This window comes from Camelus bactrianus, chromosome 5 (genome assembly GCF_048773025.1).
Source record: "Camelus bactrianus isolate YW-2024 breed Bactrian camel chromosome 5, ASM4877302v1, whole genome shotgun sequence".
NCBI classification, from domain to species: domain Eukaryota; kingdom Metazoa; phylum Chordata; class Mammalia; order Artiodactyla; family Camelidae; genus Camelus; species Camelus bactrianus.
This window is the reverse complement of record NC_133543.1, coordinates 52,539,169-52,554,873: the sequence shown is the minus strand read 5'-3', so window position 1 is coordinate 52,554,873 and position 15,705 is coordinate 52,539,169. Positions and strand designations below refer to the sequence as shown.

Sequence of the window (15,705 nt, the reverse complement as noted above, 5' to 3'; positions counted from 1 at the left end):
AGATAACTAATGGGTTCTTGGTCCCAGACTTGGCTTCCGAAAGAGGCTGAGGAAACCCAACCCCTGTCCCTGTCCCTGTCCCTGTTATTGTCCAGGGACCTGTTTCCAGGGAGAAACCTGTTTCTCCCCCAGGTTTATAGTTTAGGCAACTGCTTCAAATTTTGTCAAGCTTAGTGCCCACTTCACCATGACTTATGGATCCAAAAGAATGAAGTCCATGAAGGAGCTTGTTTTCTGATCCTGGATCCCTAGGCTCTGAACTCTCCAACTCTTTGAAGCCCAGGCTTCCCACCCTACCAAGATAACTCTGAACCTCAGACGCTGGGCAAGTGGCAGAAACCAGAGGGCGAGGTGGCAAACTGGAGGGTGTATGCACTTGTTTCCTCGTGGGACTGAAGAGCCAATGTTGCCAGAGGTGGGCAACCAGTTTCACATAAAACCAGAAATACGGATTTATGTGAAATCTTCTGACTTGTAAATGTTGGTAGTCAATTAACGTTTAAAAATATACAGGTGGCTCAAAGGAACCATATCTTGTTCACTGGGCAGACTGTTTCTACAAAAGAGCTTGCCCAGAGCTGGCTCAGTACTCGCTTCAGTATTCACCCCATGAGCCAGGAGCACTTACGGAATGTTGGCTACTGTTATTATCCTAACACCCAGTGGCCTTTGTGGAGCTGGGCCTGTGTCTGTCTAGTGCCAAGAAATATGCTGCAACCTCAACTCTGGTAACACAGAATCCCTGGCCCACGTGCATCAGTGGATGGTATGTTTTCTCATGTTTTGTTTGAACTGGTGAAGAGTGGCCAGAGGGCACCCGCGTTCGCATAACCCCTGAGAAAATCAGCTTTTTCTGCACTTGTTAGTCCTCGGCTGCTCTTGAACAGATATAAACCTGTCCCTGCCCTCCGCAGCTGGCAGGCAGGTGCCTGTGCCTGGCTGCATCCTTGTGAACAGCGCATTCTCTCTGTCCCCGTCCCTCTCTCCAGCTCCCAGAGTGACGCCAGCCTGGGAGTGGTTTCACTTGCCCTTTCACTGGCCTGAGGTTCTGGCGTTAACTCCTCATTCTTCTAGTTAATCACACTGGCTCACGTGCAAGAAGCCTTTGAAGGAACATGATGGTTAGCGAGACTAGAAATTGTTCTTCCTAGATCTGCTACAAACAGTGCCATGGATAAAAGGGTCCCTTCTCTAACGTGTGCGCCTGCTAAGTGGTGAAAGTGTGTTAGCAGACAGTGACCCTTCTGTTGCCTTATTACTTCCTCAAGTTATAGACCAGGCTAGGAGGCGGTCCAGACCTGCTACTCACCGGGGCTGGGGAGGGTCAGGTTGAATGAAAGAGACAAAGTTTAGTGGCTCTCATCTCCTGAAAAGCTTTCTAGAAACTCCAAGGGCCCAGGAATCCATATTCTAATTGAGGTGGTTCTAATTTGCAGCCAGGCCTGACCCCCTTGTGCCGGGCAGTCAGATAAGTAAAGGGGACGCCTTTCCCTTCGGGCCCAGGCAGGGCCATCCTTGAATATTAGTTGCAGTCACACAAATAAGGAAGGTGTTTTAGTAAGGGACCAAGCGCAGAACAGGAACACAAAGCAAAGGGGAAAAGCGAAGGCAACACAGACTCAGTGTCAGCTACAAAGCGCCTTCAGGTGACAGCAGCCTGTCCTCTGCCCGGAGGCACTATTGCTGCCCCTTCAGCCTCCACCTCCAGGCAGGCTTCCTCAAAGGCAGATTTGAGCTCCTCTCCATGGAAATCCTCCAGTGACTCCTGTTTTTAAGACACAGCCCCAGCTCCAGCGCCCAGCACTCAGGGCCTTTCAGGATCTGGCCCTGTGCATTCTGCTCCTTGCCGTTCCTCTAACACTCTTAAGACTTTTCCTAACTTCAGATGGTCTCTGCCCCACCTTTGCCTGAATAATTCAAGCCAAATGTCATCTCAGAAAACGTCCTGCTCCCTGCCCCAGCGCCCTGGCCAAAGTGCCTCCTCTGGCTCCATCAAATCTCCGGCAAACAGTGGTGCTGTGTGGGGGCCCCTGAGGGCTCGGCTCTGCTCTGCTGCACACAACACACAGCGGGGCTGCTCACCGGGCCTCACTACTCTTCCTTCTCAGTAATGGCTGGGCATGTGGCAGGACAGACTTTATTTCTCAACCTCCCTTTCAGCTAGCAGTGGCCACACAACTCCACACTGGCCACAAGGATATAAGGACACATGCTGCGTGAAACATCTCTGAACTGTCCCCAAAGGAAGGGGGCTGGCCTCTCTTCTGTCTGGAACAAGGAGGGCATGGCAGGGGCTCCAGCTGCTATCTGGGCCCATGTGATGACCTTGGAAATGGAAGCCACACGAGGCAGAACTACAAAATAGGAGCCACAGTCTCTGACACCGCAGTGGGCTGGTCCTGCCTCAGCCTCACCACCTCCAACTCTCTGAACATGGGAGAGAAAATAAACTTGTTTCAGCCACTGTTATTTTGAGAATTGTTATGATGACTGAGCCTATTCAAACTAATGTCCTCCCTCATCACTGCCTTGTGCCTCTTGCGTGAATGTGGGTCCACTGAATGATCCAAGGGTTGGAAGGTAATTCTGGCTGCTGGCCGTTCTCACCGTGGGGCTCCCCTCCATGGCTGGAGCACTTATCCTCGGTGCCCTGAGAACTCACTGCCAACGCCGACCTCCAGAAGGCCAAGTACGTAACCTCCTGGTAGGGATGCTATCTTTTAATCTGGGTTTCTGGCCCCTGGAACAGGACCTGCTATTGTTTATAAATACCAAAACTGGTTTTTCTGAAGGAAGCAGAGACTATCTAAAATAAGTGCTTTCCACCTCAGGAAGATCAAATGAGCCAATCAGCCAAGTCTGTGCCCAACTTCCAAGTGAGTTTAAGAATCCCTTTCTCTCCCCAGAGCTTAGTACTTTTTACATGCTTATGGACATTTTTCTGGGAAGACGATCCAGGGCTGTCATCATTCTCAAATGAGAACTGTGACCTCATAAGAGTTAAGAATCACTCACTGCACTGGAAGAACTGCTATTAGAAAAAGAAATATCTTTAAGGCTTAAAAATTACTTATGTGCTTTCCATTATGGTATCTCCTTAACATTAAAAAAAATGAACATTTTTTAGAAAGCAGTAACAACTTGCTCAGCTTCTCCTATCCTGGAAAGTAAAAAATCGTAACTTAAATATACTTGTGACTATTTCCCCTACTTGTTATAATCTCCTTTTCAAAAAACAGGATTGGTAACTGAGAGAAATAGTCTAGAAGTATTTATAATGCAAACAGAATAAGCTATCAGAGCTGCAGCCTTCTTTTATCATTTAGCTTTAAGTATAAACCTAGCTCCAGAAATGGATATACCCTAAAACGTGGCAGGTGCTGGGAGGGCGCTGATAACTCTAGTTTCCAGCTGGGTGGTCACAGATCGGTTCCATACCCTGCTCCCTTAGGAACGTTCACGATTGTACCAGGTCAATAACCGAAGAATCTCTTTCATCTTTTTTTAAAAACAGAGATATAATATGCATTTAATTTCATTCAATAAGTCAATTCCACGTAACTTACCATCTCTTAGAAAACTTAGGAGAAAGCAGACATCAGACATGAAAAATTACATTAGTGCAGTGTGACACATGGGGAAGGAACAAGTGCACAAGTGGCAATCAGGAGCTGTAATCTAAATGTACCACAAGAAGAAAAGCAAAATTACTGTAATTTATTGCTGTATCTCTGCTTTCCCGGTATAGCTATAATATTATAAGTAGCTACAAAGTGCCACCTTCTGGTTTAAAACTGTGCAACATCTCCTTTATTTCTTTTTAAATGTCATTTTATGGTGGACGTATAAAGCAACAGCAGCAGTTACAAAATGTTGTCTGAGTAATTTTGAGATCTCAAAACAAACATCTGTGTATAGGCTGAACAAAAAGATGTTCAATTAATAGTGCACATTGTGTAACTTTAACAAACATCTTTAGTTGGAATTTTTGTGTAAACCTTAATAGAGATGTGGCTCACAGAGACCAAACATAAACTATCTTTCCCTTTCACGGTTCAGCAAGGTGGTCTGCATTCTTGCAAATGATTTACAAAATATAAGAAATGTTGCGTGTGGGTATTAGGCATAAAATATTTCATTTTCTTACAGAAGGAGCAGCAGGAGGACAGGGAGCCTTGTGGACACCCCATCACCACCTTTCCCAAAGATGTACACCCCCAAGAATGGCCGTGGAAACCTGGCAGCAAGCCACCCTTATTCTTTTGGTTGTCTTAAAATACAAGCGCTTTCTGACTGTTCCCTCCCCAGCTGGTGAGCCCCACCCCAACCTGGCAGGACACAAGCCCACATCCTCTTGCTTAGTTTTCCCCTTAGAATTATTTACAGGACGCCTACAGATACGGTACAAACTAGTATGAAATTAACGAGTTTGCATTTCCAGACACGCTCCTGTGGTTACATAAGCACACCACGCCAATTCCGAAGGCTGGTCCAAAGCTAAGGTGACTCAGAGGCATTTGCATCCGTAACCGCAGAGACAGGCTTCTCACTGGCTGGGGTGGGTTCGCCGACTCTGTCCTCAACAGTGGCGGGGGCCTTGGGAGTGGGGGGCGTCACATCCACAGTGAGTGCGGAGGCAGCGTCTGCCTTTGCAGTGGCCGGGACGGGGTCGGAGGGTGGACTGCCGGTGGGTGGGAGGGAGGACAGCAGCTCCGCTGAGCCTGCTGAGGAAGAGACCTCTGGAACCAAAGGGAATGACGGGAGGAACTCGGATGGCATGGGGAACTCGGATGGCATGGCAATGCCGGCTAAGTTTCGGGGAGGCAGGGAAGGAAGAGGTGGCAAACCTAGGACAAAAACGGCACAGATCACACATTGTCCCAGCACTTAAAGAGCAGTAGTCGTCATCACATGACTATTTTCATTTGCATTTCATTAAGAAAACTGAAGCTGAGAAGAAACAACACAAATCACAACCTTTGTTTATCCTCAGCTGGAGGCCGGGACAGAGTTAAATATTCACTGCAGGAGCAGCTAGCCAGGAGGAAAGGTTTCCTCCGTGCCTCAGCCCAACTCAGGGAAGAAATGAACCTCCCAGCTGGGAAAGACAGGAGCCCACCCAGCGGGCGACGCAGCTACACTGTGTCCAGCAGGAGGACTCCCACTCAGCCAGGCAAGCTACAGGCTGACTTAAAGCTGCTCTCTGGACAGACAACAGGAAGAGACACAGGGGTCAGGCATCCCGTGAAGGTGTCATGAGGGAGAGGCTTGTCATGGAGCCCTCTGCAGTGGTCTCACCAGAAGTACTCAGCCTTTATTCATACCCTGAGACTGACTGATAACTATAGTATACTTGGCGGCTTTATTGTAACGATTTTGAAATGCAGAAAGAAGAGAAAATTACTTCTTTAAGAAACAGGAAAGGCAGGTTATACAACAGGTTCAGGGCAACCAGTGGCCTGGTGGAACCCTCAGTGCTCTTAGAGTCTGCCAATCTGGGGAAAGGGCAGAGCCAGGAGCCAGGAATACAGGGCACAAAAGAAAAGACAAAGGGAGTGCTAAAAAAAAGTAAACATCAGTTTGAGTTTACCGACTTCACTTGTTTTTTTAAACCACTGTGCTGAGAAGTAAATGAGTTTATGAGGATGGGCAGTGAATATATATAGATGGTGAGTGTTAACGCAAGGGCATTTATGATTTAGACAGAAACGTGACAGTGTGCACCATGGTGGAATAAACTCACTCACTGACATCACTGATGGGCCAAACTACCGAGATTAACAATTAAAAGACAGCCATGGCATACGACTGTCTCAAAGCTACAGGTAAGCTGGGTAATCATTAACCAAAGAGCAGACTTGTGGGCACTCTGCTGCTTCATTTTCATCAGGGCATAAAATCTGAGTGGAAACACTCTGAATTTCTGCTAACAACTATTTGCAGCTAAAATCCCTCAGTTTTTATTATATAAACATTTATTAATAATGGAGAATGTTTATCAAATAACAAACCCAGCCAGCTGAGCAAGGGTGATAAGTTTCTGGGCCACGCAAAACAGGTATCACTACCCCTAGATGGCAGCTGCCCAAAACACAGGAGAACCACAGGGAGCTCATTCACCTCCACTGGGCAAACTGGACATCCAGCTCAGTTACAGCCGGACCATGTCACTGCTCTTTATTTCTACAAGTAGCCTTTAGGCTGTTTGAGCTGTCAGGGTGCAGGGAGAGGAGAAAGTGGGTAGAGAGGCAGCCAGGCAGAGAAGAATCACAAAGATTTTCTTCTTCCTCTTCTTTTTCAAACTTTTTAAATAAAAAAGATTAATTTTTATTAAAACAGCTAAAATTTGTTAAACTGACCTGCCCTTTCCAGAAAAAAACTGAAATAGAGGACTGCCGTTCCTGAAGAAAGCTTTTTACTAGACAGAGTCCTAGGAAGGCAAGACGGGCAACATACCCGGGTTCACGAGTTCTGGTAAGCTGACCCCCGGCACAACGTGCGGTGTAGGGAGGTTGAGATTGGGGAGGGCAGGTAGGTTAGGAAGTCCTGCTGGTAAAGGCATCAGTCCTGAAGAGAAGGCAGAGACAAAAGATAAACCATTCAATCACTGTGTATTGGAAAAAATACTACCCACTTAAGGTGAGCATACCAGAAGTCTACTTACTGTGTGGCAGATTTGTATACTAACAACAGTAACAGCAAACTCTCACCTAAGTGAAGCATCTTTCTATACCTAAGTGATTAGACAGCCAAGTGGGTGAGGGTTAAAATGTATGAATACTTCTAAACCCGAGAGCAAGAATGTCGCTAGCCTAAGTGTCTTGGAGAAAGGGCTGATTCATCTCAGCAAGTATGAACTGAATTTTCTTTGATGGTTGAGGTTTACAGTCTTTCAGTCTTTTATTTTTCTTTTGACATAATTTCAGACTCATGGTTGCTATTTCATATAAAGAACCCCCATGTAGACCTATCATTCAAGTTCCCCAAACTTGAACATTTTACCACACTTGCTTTATCATTCTGTATGTGTACACATTTGGCTAATGGCTTAATATGTCTGTGTAACAACATCTTTAGCCATATAATTACAGGCTCTCACAGGCAAGTATATTTGATCACTGATAATATTTGATCGTCTTCTGGTGGGTAAAGGGACTCGGTCTTCACTGGGAACAGTAAGAGAAATACACGGAAACCTCACCTAATGTCAGAGCTACTGAAGACCCAAGTAAGGAGCACTCTCCCCCAGGACACAAGGTCTTATTCACTGAACAACGACCAGAAAGCCCTAACTAAGGAAGTACAGAAGAAGGAGCTTCCACACACTCCTTGCTCCTGCCTCAGGCTGCACTAGGGAGGAGGGTGGAGAGTTGGCTGGGGTTAAACGCCCAGGTCTCAGCAGCTAACTAGCTGGTGACGAGCAGCTCACTGCCACTCGCTCTCACTTGTCACAAAGTTACAGCAGAGATAAAATGAGAATCAAAGACATAAAAAGTCCCACACATAGGTATAGTTTTTTCCCACTGTTTTCTAGGATGCAAAATATCAATAAAACTATTATTATTTCCTACATCTCCAGTCTCCTGCCGCGTACCTGGTAATGTTGTAGCTGGGTTCATTGGTGGCACAGAAGTGAGGGACTGGTTTACTTGTGGTGGCAATAATGGTACTGTTGGTACACCTAAAATAAAAGCACAATCTTTCAAAAAATTTCAGTTGCTAAGGAATGAACAAACTATCTAGGATAGCCTTCAGCCCCCTTCCCTGGCCCCCCGCCCCTCTGCCAGGCAGGTCTTCACTCAGCGTGACCCCAGTTAGTCCAGGTCTCCAGCTGCGTCACTGCCATTGCTCCTTCTCTGCCCTCAGCCCTTAACAAAGACCACGAGCAGAGCCTGGGCCAAGAGGGTGGGAGGCTCTGCAAATCTTCTGCAGCTAAGCTCACCAGGCAAGAGTTTTACAACTGGCTTAAGCAGGGCTGGATTAGAGAACTGTTTTGGAAATTAGGAAACGGGACACAAGGTTTCTAGCCAGTCTCTACTGGGCTCCTGACCTAGAAGGCCATGTAAACCTGGGGATGCTGGGGGGCCAAGTGACCTGTGAAACAGATGCTGGGTCTGTGAAAGAGGAGAATGACACAGATGGCCTGAAAGGCAGATAAGCACGCAGAACTCCAGAGATGGGGAGAATGACCTGGCTTCCTGAATCTCCATTTCCTTTTGACCTTAGGTTCTGTGACACTCTTGAAGTCTAGGGCACTCCCATTTCTACTGATGTTGGCTTGAGGAGGTTATGTTCTTTACATTTAAGTAACTCCTAGCATAATACCTAATAAAGATTACCTATTAATGTTTACCACCTACTCATGTGGGAGGTTTTGTTGGTGTTCAAACAACAGTCATAGTGCACATGGATTCTAGATTTTGTCTTATAGAGATCTGCTTAAATAAGGTAGCAGGAATGAATTGTGCCTAAAAGTATGAAGCACCCATTTTCAGATAGTTATTAACTTATTCGTCATGTATTTACTTTTTGGCAGAAGTTGAAAGCATGCAAAAGTAGAGGAGGGTTCTCTGCTTTATCAGATTCTCAAAGGGGCTGAGTGGTTGGCTGGTCTATTTAGCCTTTCAAGTTTGAGGGGGCACCTACTATATACTAGACATTGTTCTAGGCACTGAGGGACTTCACAGCATAAAGAAAATAGAAATCACTACTTTTAGGAAATTTACATTCTGATGAGGAGCAGGAAAAGGAAGGGAGACAGATATCAAACAAGTAAAATACACAGCATGTGAAAAATGTTAAGTTTGCCACAGAAAAATCAAGGAAGGAAGGAAGACAGGAAGTGTTGAGGAGTGAACCAAAAAAGGTCACACTGATTAATGCCGTTTCAAAAGGATATTTTCATTTTCTAAAAATTTCTCAATCCAAAAATTTTCAAATCCACAGGAGACATTTTCTTAAAAAAAATCCACATACTTCTATGTTTCTGCGGTTACTGTTTGGATTACTTTGCAGCAATATAATTAAGAGCAAAGACAGAAGATAAATGCCTAAGAAAAAGTGGTTTCTCACATGTCATGATGCTAGAATATTTGAGTGTCTTTAAGCTGATTTGCTCAAAGTGAAAAATGTTGATTTCTTTTGGTCTCTTTTGAGCAGTTACTGCTTTATTTATGTTTCTGTCTTTTAATATTCCAAGAAGCCACTTCTCTACAATATAAGACCAGGAATCTCAGTGCTTGCGCTTGTAACAATAGAAGTATAGAAGTATAACTGTAATGTAACGAGGGGAGATTTGAAACATCTCTAATAAGAAACTGGAACTTGAAAAGAGATAATGTCAGTTATCTCCTAAAACCAGAAGGGCTCTCATATGGCATTTGAACACTCACTCTAAAACCTGGTGAGAGTTATTCAGAGATTGAGTTGCTGCCTTGGGAAGTACCCAACCCACCTTTAACTAAGGGTAATCAGGAATAAACTAAAGGACCATTTCTTACTGATGGGATGTAAGAAAAAAAAAATCTAAATATTGTAAAAAGGACTGAAACACTGCTTGGATGAAATAAACTTTAAAACTTCTTCCAACTGTAACTATGACTTGATACTGATGACATTAATATTCAATTTCATCTAGGAAATATTCTAAAACTGGATTGTGATGATGACTGCACAACTCCATAAATTTCCAAAAAAAAATGAGCTCTATACCTGCAGTGAGTTAATTTTATGGTACACAAATTATACCTCAATAAAGCTGGGAAAAAACCCAGTAGTGAGTAGGGGGTGGGGAAGTATGTCACTACACTGATAAATGGTGAGGCTACGTGGTACAGGTTTGTTACACTCCTTGTTACACAAACGAATATCTGTATTTATTAATGTTGATCTACTTTTGAGTATGTTTCCAATTTTTAATTGTAAAATAAATTAAAATTAAAATTTCATCTAGAAAAATGTCTTTGGGAAATAAAACAAAGACTCTGAAAAGATCTGGGATTTGAAACTAGGAGACAAACTCCAAGGATCATACTATTAACCTTAACTGCATCTTGATGGACTGCTTTAAGTCCATTCCAGAACAAAGTGAAAAATGAGCAAATTTGGAACACAAATATTAAAAAGAGCTCAAGAAGAAAAGGTTATTAACAAAATAAAACTAAAACATGTCAGTATTTCATCTACTTACTCAACAATGAATTTATAATATACTCTGGTGTTATGAATAAAGAAAATAAAAAAAATTAGGAAAGACAAAAATGAACTCTACCAACATACCAAGAACTATATCAGGTGAGCAAGCAATTCCAATTCTGGGTATATAATCAAGAAAAATGAAAACATATGTCCACGTAAAAATCTGTACAAAAATGTTCACAGCAGCGTTATTCATAATAGCCAAAAAGTAGAAACAACCAAAATGTCCCTCAACTGATGAATGGATAAACAAAACGTGGCATATCCATGCAATGGAACATTATTTAGCCATTAAAAAGGATGAAGTATTAATATATACATGACGTGAATGAACCTGGAAAACATTCTAAATGAAAGAAGCCATAGAAGAAGGTCACAGACTACACATATGATATGAAATGTCCAGATTAGAAAGAGAAAGTAGATTAGTAATTGTCTAGGCCTGGGGGGGTTAGAGAAAAATAAGGAGTGACTGGGTACAGGGTTTCTTTTGGGGTAATGAAATGTTCTAAATTGATTAAGGTGATGGTTGCAAAACTCTCCAAGTACACTAAAAACACCACTAAGCCGTATACTTTAAGTGGGTGAATTGTATGCTATGTGAATTACATCTCAATTAAGCTGTTGAAAAAAACTAAAACAAAAAAGGACTGTATTAGGTAGAACAAGGAAAGCAGAAAAAGAGAGATAGAGACATGTCCCCTGAGCAAGACTGAGCCCCTAGGAAAGGAATGGTAACCTTCCCGCTTTTGTATCCCCTGCTCACTTTTTGTCACTACCCAGGGAATATGCAAACATTTCCTAAGTAAATTAAACAGAGCAATTAAACAGAATTTAAAGGTAGAATCCTGACTCTATAACAAGAGAAGCCCAAGGTCTAAAATTTGCTGAGGAGAGGTTTAAATGAGGTGATTTAGTACCAGCTTTCAGACAGGGCCTGTCATTGCAGAGCATGTTCACAGTTTTCAAAGTACTCTGGCATTAATTTTTTAAATTCTGACTTGGGACAGAGAAGAATATCATGTAAAACAAAGTAGACTGAAAACAGAATACATTCTTCTGCACACCTGTACTGAGAACATTACTGACAGCTGGTGGAGTTGCACTAATAGAAAGTCCAGACAGACCCTGTTCAATTTCTGCAGTTCCTGGTGTTGAAAAAGATGGGGGATTAACTGAGGACAGCTGGACCTTCCAAAAAAAGACAAAGAAAAAATAAAATTACTCAAGTTTACTTGAAAATAGAAATATTGGCTCTCACTGGTCCTAGAGATACCTTTTTGATCATGCACTAACTGTCAAAGGTTTTCACCCGGCATTCCTTCCTGGCTTTCAGACACTTCCTGATTTTGATACATGCCAAGGACTGTGCACTGTGAATTCCTCCCCATCCTGCCACTTCCAGTCTCCTGACACACGGCATCTAGCCCATTACACACACTGGTCTACTCTCACTGCGTTCACTGTGCTACTTCAACACTAGGTGGAGGTTCTACTCTCTCCTCCTTCCCAGTCACCCCAAAATGATTTTACTCAACTGCTTTCCCCTTCTCTGAATTCTCAGCCAGTTATTTGTTTTTCACTTTCATTGCTCATGGAAGAAGTCATTTGAAGTCTTAATACTATGATAGATTCCTTAGATGTTTCTTAAGATGTCTAACCTCATGAGTCCGTCTTCTCTTTTCTCATCCACAACGACTGTGGCAGCTGCATCTCTTATCTTTTGGGAGATGGGGTGCGGTGGGGGTGAGAATGAGTCTATATGGGCTCGACAGATTTTACCTCTGAATCCTCCACTGTCTGCCAGCTCCAGTGCCCTCTGACACATTCCAATACAACTTGTATTCTGGCCCTTCTCCTTGCCATTTCCCACTCTGGTCCACTCAGACTGCCCACAGGGCCTCATCTGGGGCAGAGAGCACTGATTAGGGGCAGCAGATATGGTAGCAAGAGTCTGAATACCTAACACTGGTTCTGTGGTCATGAGCTTAAGGTAGGGTGGGGAGTGAGGAGAGGTGACACTGCTCCACAGCACCCCTACATTTCCTCTAGAACTGGGGATGGTCAAACCACGCACCACAAAATGACAGTGGCAGCAGCCCTTTCTTTACAACTGGAGCATTCTTTTTTGAATGTTTGCTTTTTATTTAGTCATGCAAACAAGAGTTAACTGACTTGTAAGGCCTGCATAGGAAACATTTTAAAAGCCTATAGGCCTGTGCAAACACCGCTCATTCCTTAAAAAGCCTCACCCTGATTCTGTAATAGTCCCCACACAGCTAGCTCTCTGCTTTTCCAGTCAAGGTGCCTGAAATAGTAAGCACCAGCTATCATCACCTTATCACCCACCATTCACCCTCTGTCTCCTGTAAGTTGATAACTGCACCCTGTCAAGACTTAAACTGCTCTAGCCTAGGGCATGTTTTTTCACTCCTTCTCTCACCTGACTTCTCTGTAGTACCTCACACAGCTGCCTATGGCCCTCTTCTTGAAGCTTTGTTCTTCCTTTGGGCTTCTCCTGAGCTTCCTTTGCCGAATCCCCTTTCTCTGCCCATCCATTTAAATATTAGGAATGTTCAAGATTCTGGCCTCAGTCCTCTGACACACCCAAGCCCAATCCCTCGACAATTTTTATCAATGCTCATTGGATTAAATTACCCTCTCTTTGTTGATTTCCCAAATCTGTATCTCTAGCCTTGCCCTCTTTCCTGAAATCCAATACCATAGGATATCCATCCGGATAGCCTACAGGAACTTCAAATCCAACATGTCAATATTTAACTGTTCATCTGCCTATCTCAATTAATGCTACCACCATACACAACACTTGACTTGTTTGGGCAGAAACTTTATGACATAATTGGGTAGTAAAGTCATCTTACCTCCGTAAACCCATCTTTAAGAGGAGTAATAGGTGTACCACTCATTTGTCCTGGAAGGGAAATTTTCTTTCCTTCTTCAAAAGGGCGTGTAGGTATTCGATGCAGATAACCATATCCAATGCCACATCCTAGGCTATGAAAATATTTTTTTCTTGTAGTTATTCATATCAATCACAGCTTGCATTTGTTGAGGTTTTGAAATAGAAAAACAAATCTCCATTCTCTGAAACAATGTCATCTTATCAGAGGTCTCCTTTGATGACCCTTCCATCCACCATGGAGACTAACCTTACTCTCCTTTATTTTTCTTCAAGTATTTATCACCACCTAACACACTGCATATTTATTTGTTTATTTTCTGTCTCCCCCAATAAAATGTTAAGGTCCTTGTTTTGTTTACTGCCTTAACAGTTCCTGGCACACGGCAGACACTTAATATATTATTTGCTGAATGAACGACATACAGCCTTTCCACTGAAGAGCCCCAAGCACTTTTGCATGTTATCATTTACACATCCCACAGTTCTATTTCAGAACCTGACACAAATCAATCCAAGTTAATCCAGATTCCTTCTAATTCATCCTCCCAATGCCATCAGAAACATATTTCTAATAAGATACGAATGATCACAATGCTTCTTTCCAGAACCTGCTGGCCTCCCCACATTTCTTTTTCCTTCAGAGAATTACTTCCCTGCTATTGTATGCAGTGTTGGTGGGACTGTCAATCAGGGGGCCTGTCTTGCCCAAACCAAGAAGTGGCTCATGACCAGAGCCAGGACAATCTACCTCTCTTACCCAGGGCTTCAGATTTTGGGAGTGACAGAAAAAAAAAAACCAAATGGCTTCATCCTTTTAGTAGAACACTGATGAAACTGCCAATTAGTTCTTCCTCTCTAATCCCTAAAGGTGTTCTGAGTCCTGTCCTTTCGAAATCTGATGTTTTAGCTGTTTCTTTGATTATATGAGTGACTCTACAGCAATGAAGTCATGTCTGTTGCAGCTGGTTTCTACTGTTTGGAACCAAAGAATCCTCACTGATATAGTATCACAGTCCCATTGCCCAAAGTATGTCCAAATTCTTGACCACAGTATTTAAACCTTTTCACAATCAGGTTTCAACTTATGCCTCCATTATGACTGCTTTTATTTTCCAAACTACTTGCACTTTCTGAGTAGGACATGCACAGGTATCTCTGTGCTTCTCCCCTGCCAAGGCATCTGTTATTTCCATGGGTACTACTACCACCAAAAGCTGGGAGAGCAGGCAACGGCTAACTTCAGCTCTTCCTTATCCAAATCTGATTTAATATCAATGTTTCATATTACAAAATTACTCACTCCTTCTCCTCTCACTTTTCTTCCCTTCTACCATCAAACTGCAATTCCTGCTGAACTGGACCTCAGATAGATTTAGAGGAAGAAATTAAGATTAAATAATTTATACTGATCAATGAAAGCCTTTCAGAGGTAGCCTTATTTCAAAACAAGGTGCTTATTAATCAAAATAACTAAGTGGTGGTAGATTAGGCACTTGAGGCAACAGAGAAACCCTCTGCAAACAAAGATAGCCAAAGAATGAAACCAAGAAAAATGTGCTGTAATGAATGCAGTGTGGTCAGCCTCTGAGGAAGGAATGAAAACAAGAGGCACAAAAATACCAAATGTGGACAGACTCAGGAAAATGGTCTCTATGGGCCTGTCTAAAGCAATGGCTGACCAATGGTACTAAACCGTGTCAAAAGGAAAAACGTCTTCCACAGAAAAGACGTAACTGCTAAAGTCTAAAAAGAAGGGCTCCAAGAACACGAAGGTAGCAGTATTTAGTCAGCACAGTTTAAAATTAAAGAACTAGTAATGTTCTCTGTGGCTGGACCTCACCACCTGCAGAATCTTTTCCTTAGGCTTTGATTTCATGCTCTCCAAGCACGCCTGTGGTAGTGATCGGATCTAAGTATTCTTCCAACTGGAGAGGGGGTATTTTTCTACTGTACACTGAAAATTTGCTGTTCTAATGAATGCAGAAGTTTCTTTGCAAATTTAGTTTATATGAGGCAGTACCTCTGAAATGAATCAACTTTGAGGACCTTGAGAAGATCATACTTCTGTGTGTTTACAAATCTGGACAGCGGACAATGACGACTTGATCAAGTATGGCCCCCAGATCTGCCTGATGCTCTATCTCATTTTCTCAAATTGCAACATGTTAGCATTCTGATGGCAACATACATTCAGCTGTGGAATCTCAGGCAGTATGGGTAAAGATATTGTGAGCAAACAGAGGCTCTTTTCCCAGCAAATGTTGGAACTTTCACAAAACATTTGAAGAAGTTTCCAAACCCTAGGCTTTCCTATAATTATGGCTTATGCTCAACAATTCCTCAAAAAAGGCTGTTAGAACTTTCAAAATAATTTAAAATTTATACAATTTAAACTGTCAAAAGACCTAAACAGGGATCAATTAAAAAAAAAAAAAGACTAGAGTATATATTCCATGCTCACTAAATATGTGCTTTAAAAAAATATATTGAATTTAATATTCTAGGTCAGCTCTTTCCTCAAGTCTTTTTTTTTAACTGAAGTATATAGTCAGTTTACAACATTGTGTCATTTTCAAGAGAAGCTT

The 15,705-nt window shown here is 42.8% G+C and overlaps 1 protein-coding gene across 2 annotated transcripts in view; it reads right to left on the bottom strand.

Annotated features, from left to right (window-relative positions):
- Positions 1-3,787: 3,787 nt before the first annotated feature.
- GORASP2 (golgi reassembly stacking protein 2) overlaps positions 3,788-15,705 on the bottom strand; it is a 28,533-nt gene continuing 16,615 nt past the window's right edge. For both annotated transcript variants that reach the window (XM_074363879.1, XM_074363878.1), the window contains 5 exons: positions 13,080-13,212; positions 11,265-11,388; positions 7,595-7,681; positions 6,457-6,567; positions 3,788-4,847 (listed from right to left, as the gene is read on the bottom strand). In XM_074363879.1, the coding sequence (XP_074219980.1) occupies positions 4,498-4,847; positions 6,457-6,567; positions 7,595-7,681; positions 11,265-11,388; positions 13,080-13,212 (805 nt within the window). In that variant the 3' untranslated portion in view covers positions 3,788-4,497. The remainder of the gene's footprint in view (positions 4,848-6,456; positions 6,568-7,594; positions 7,682-11,264; positions 11,389-13,079; positions 13,213-15,705) is intronic.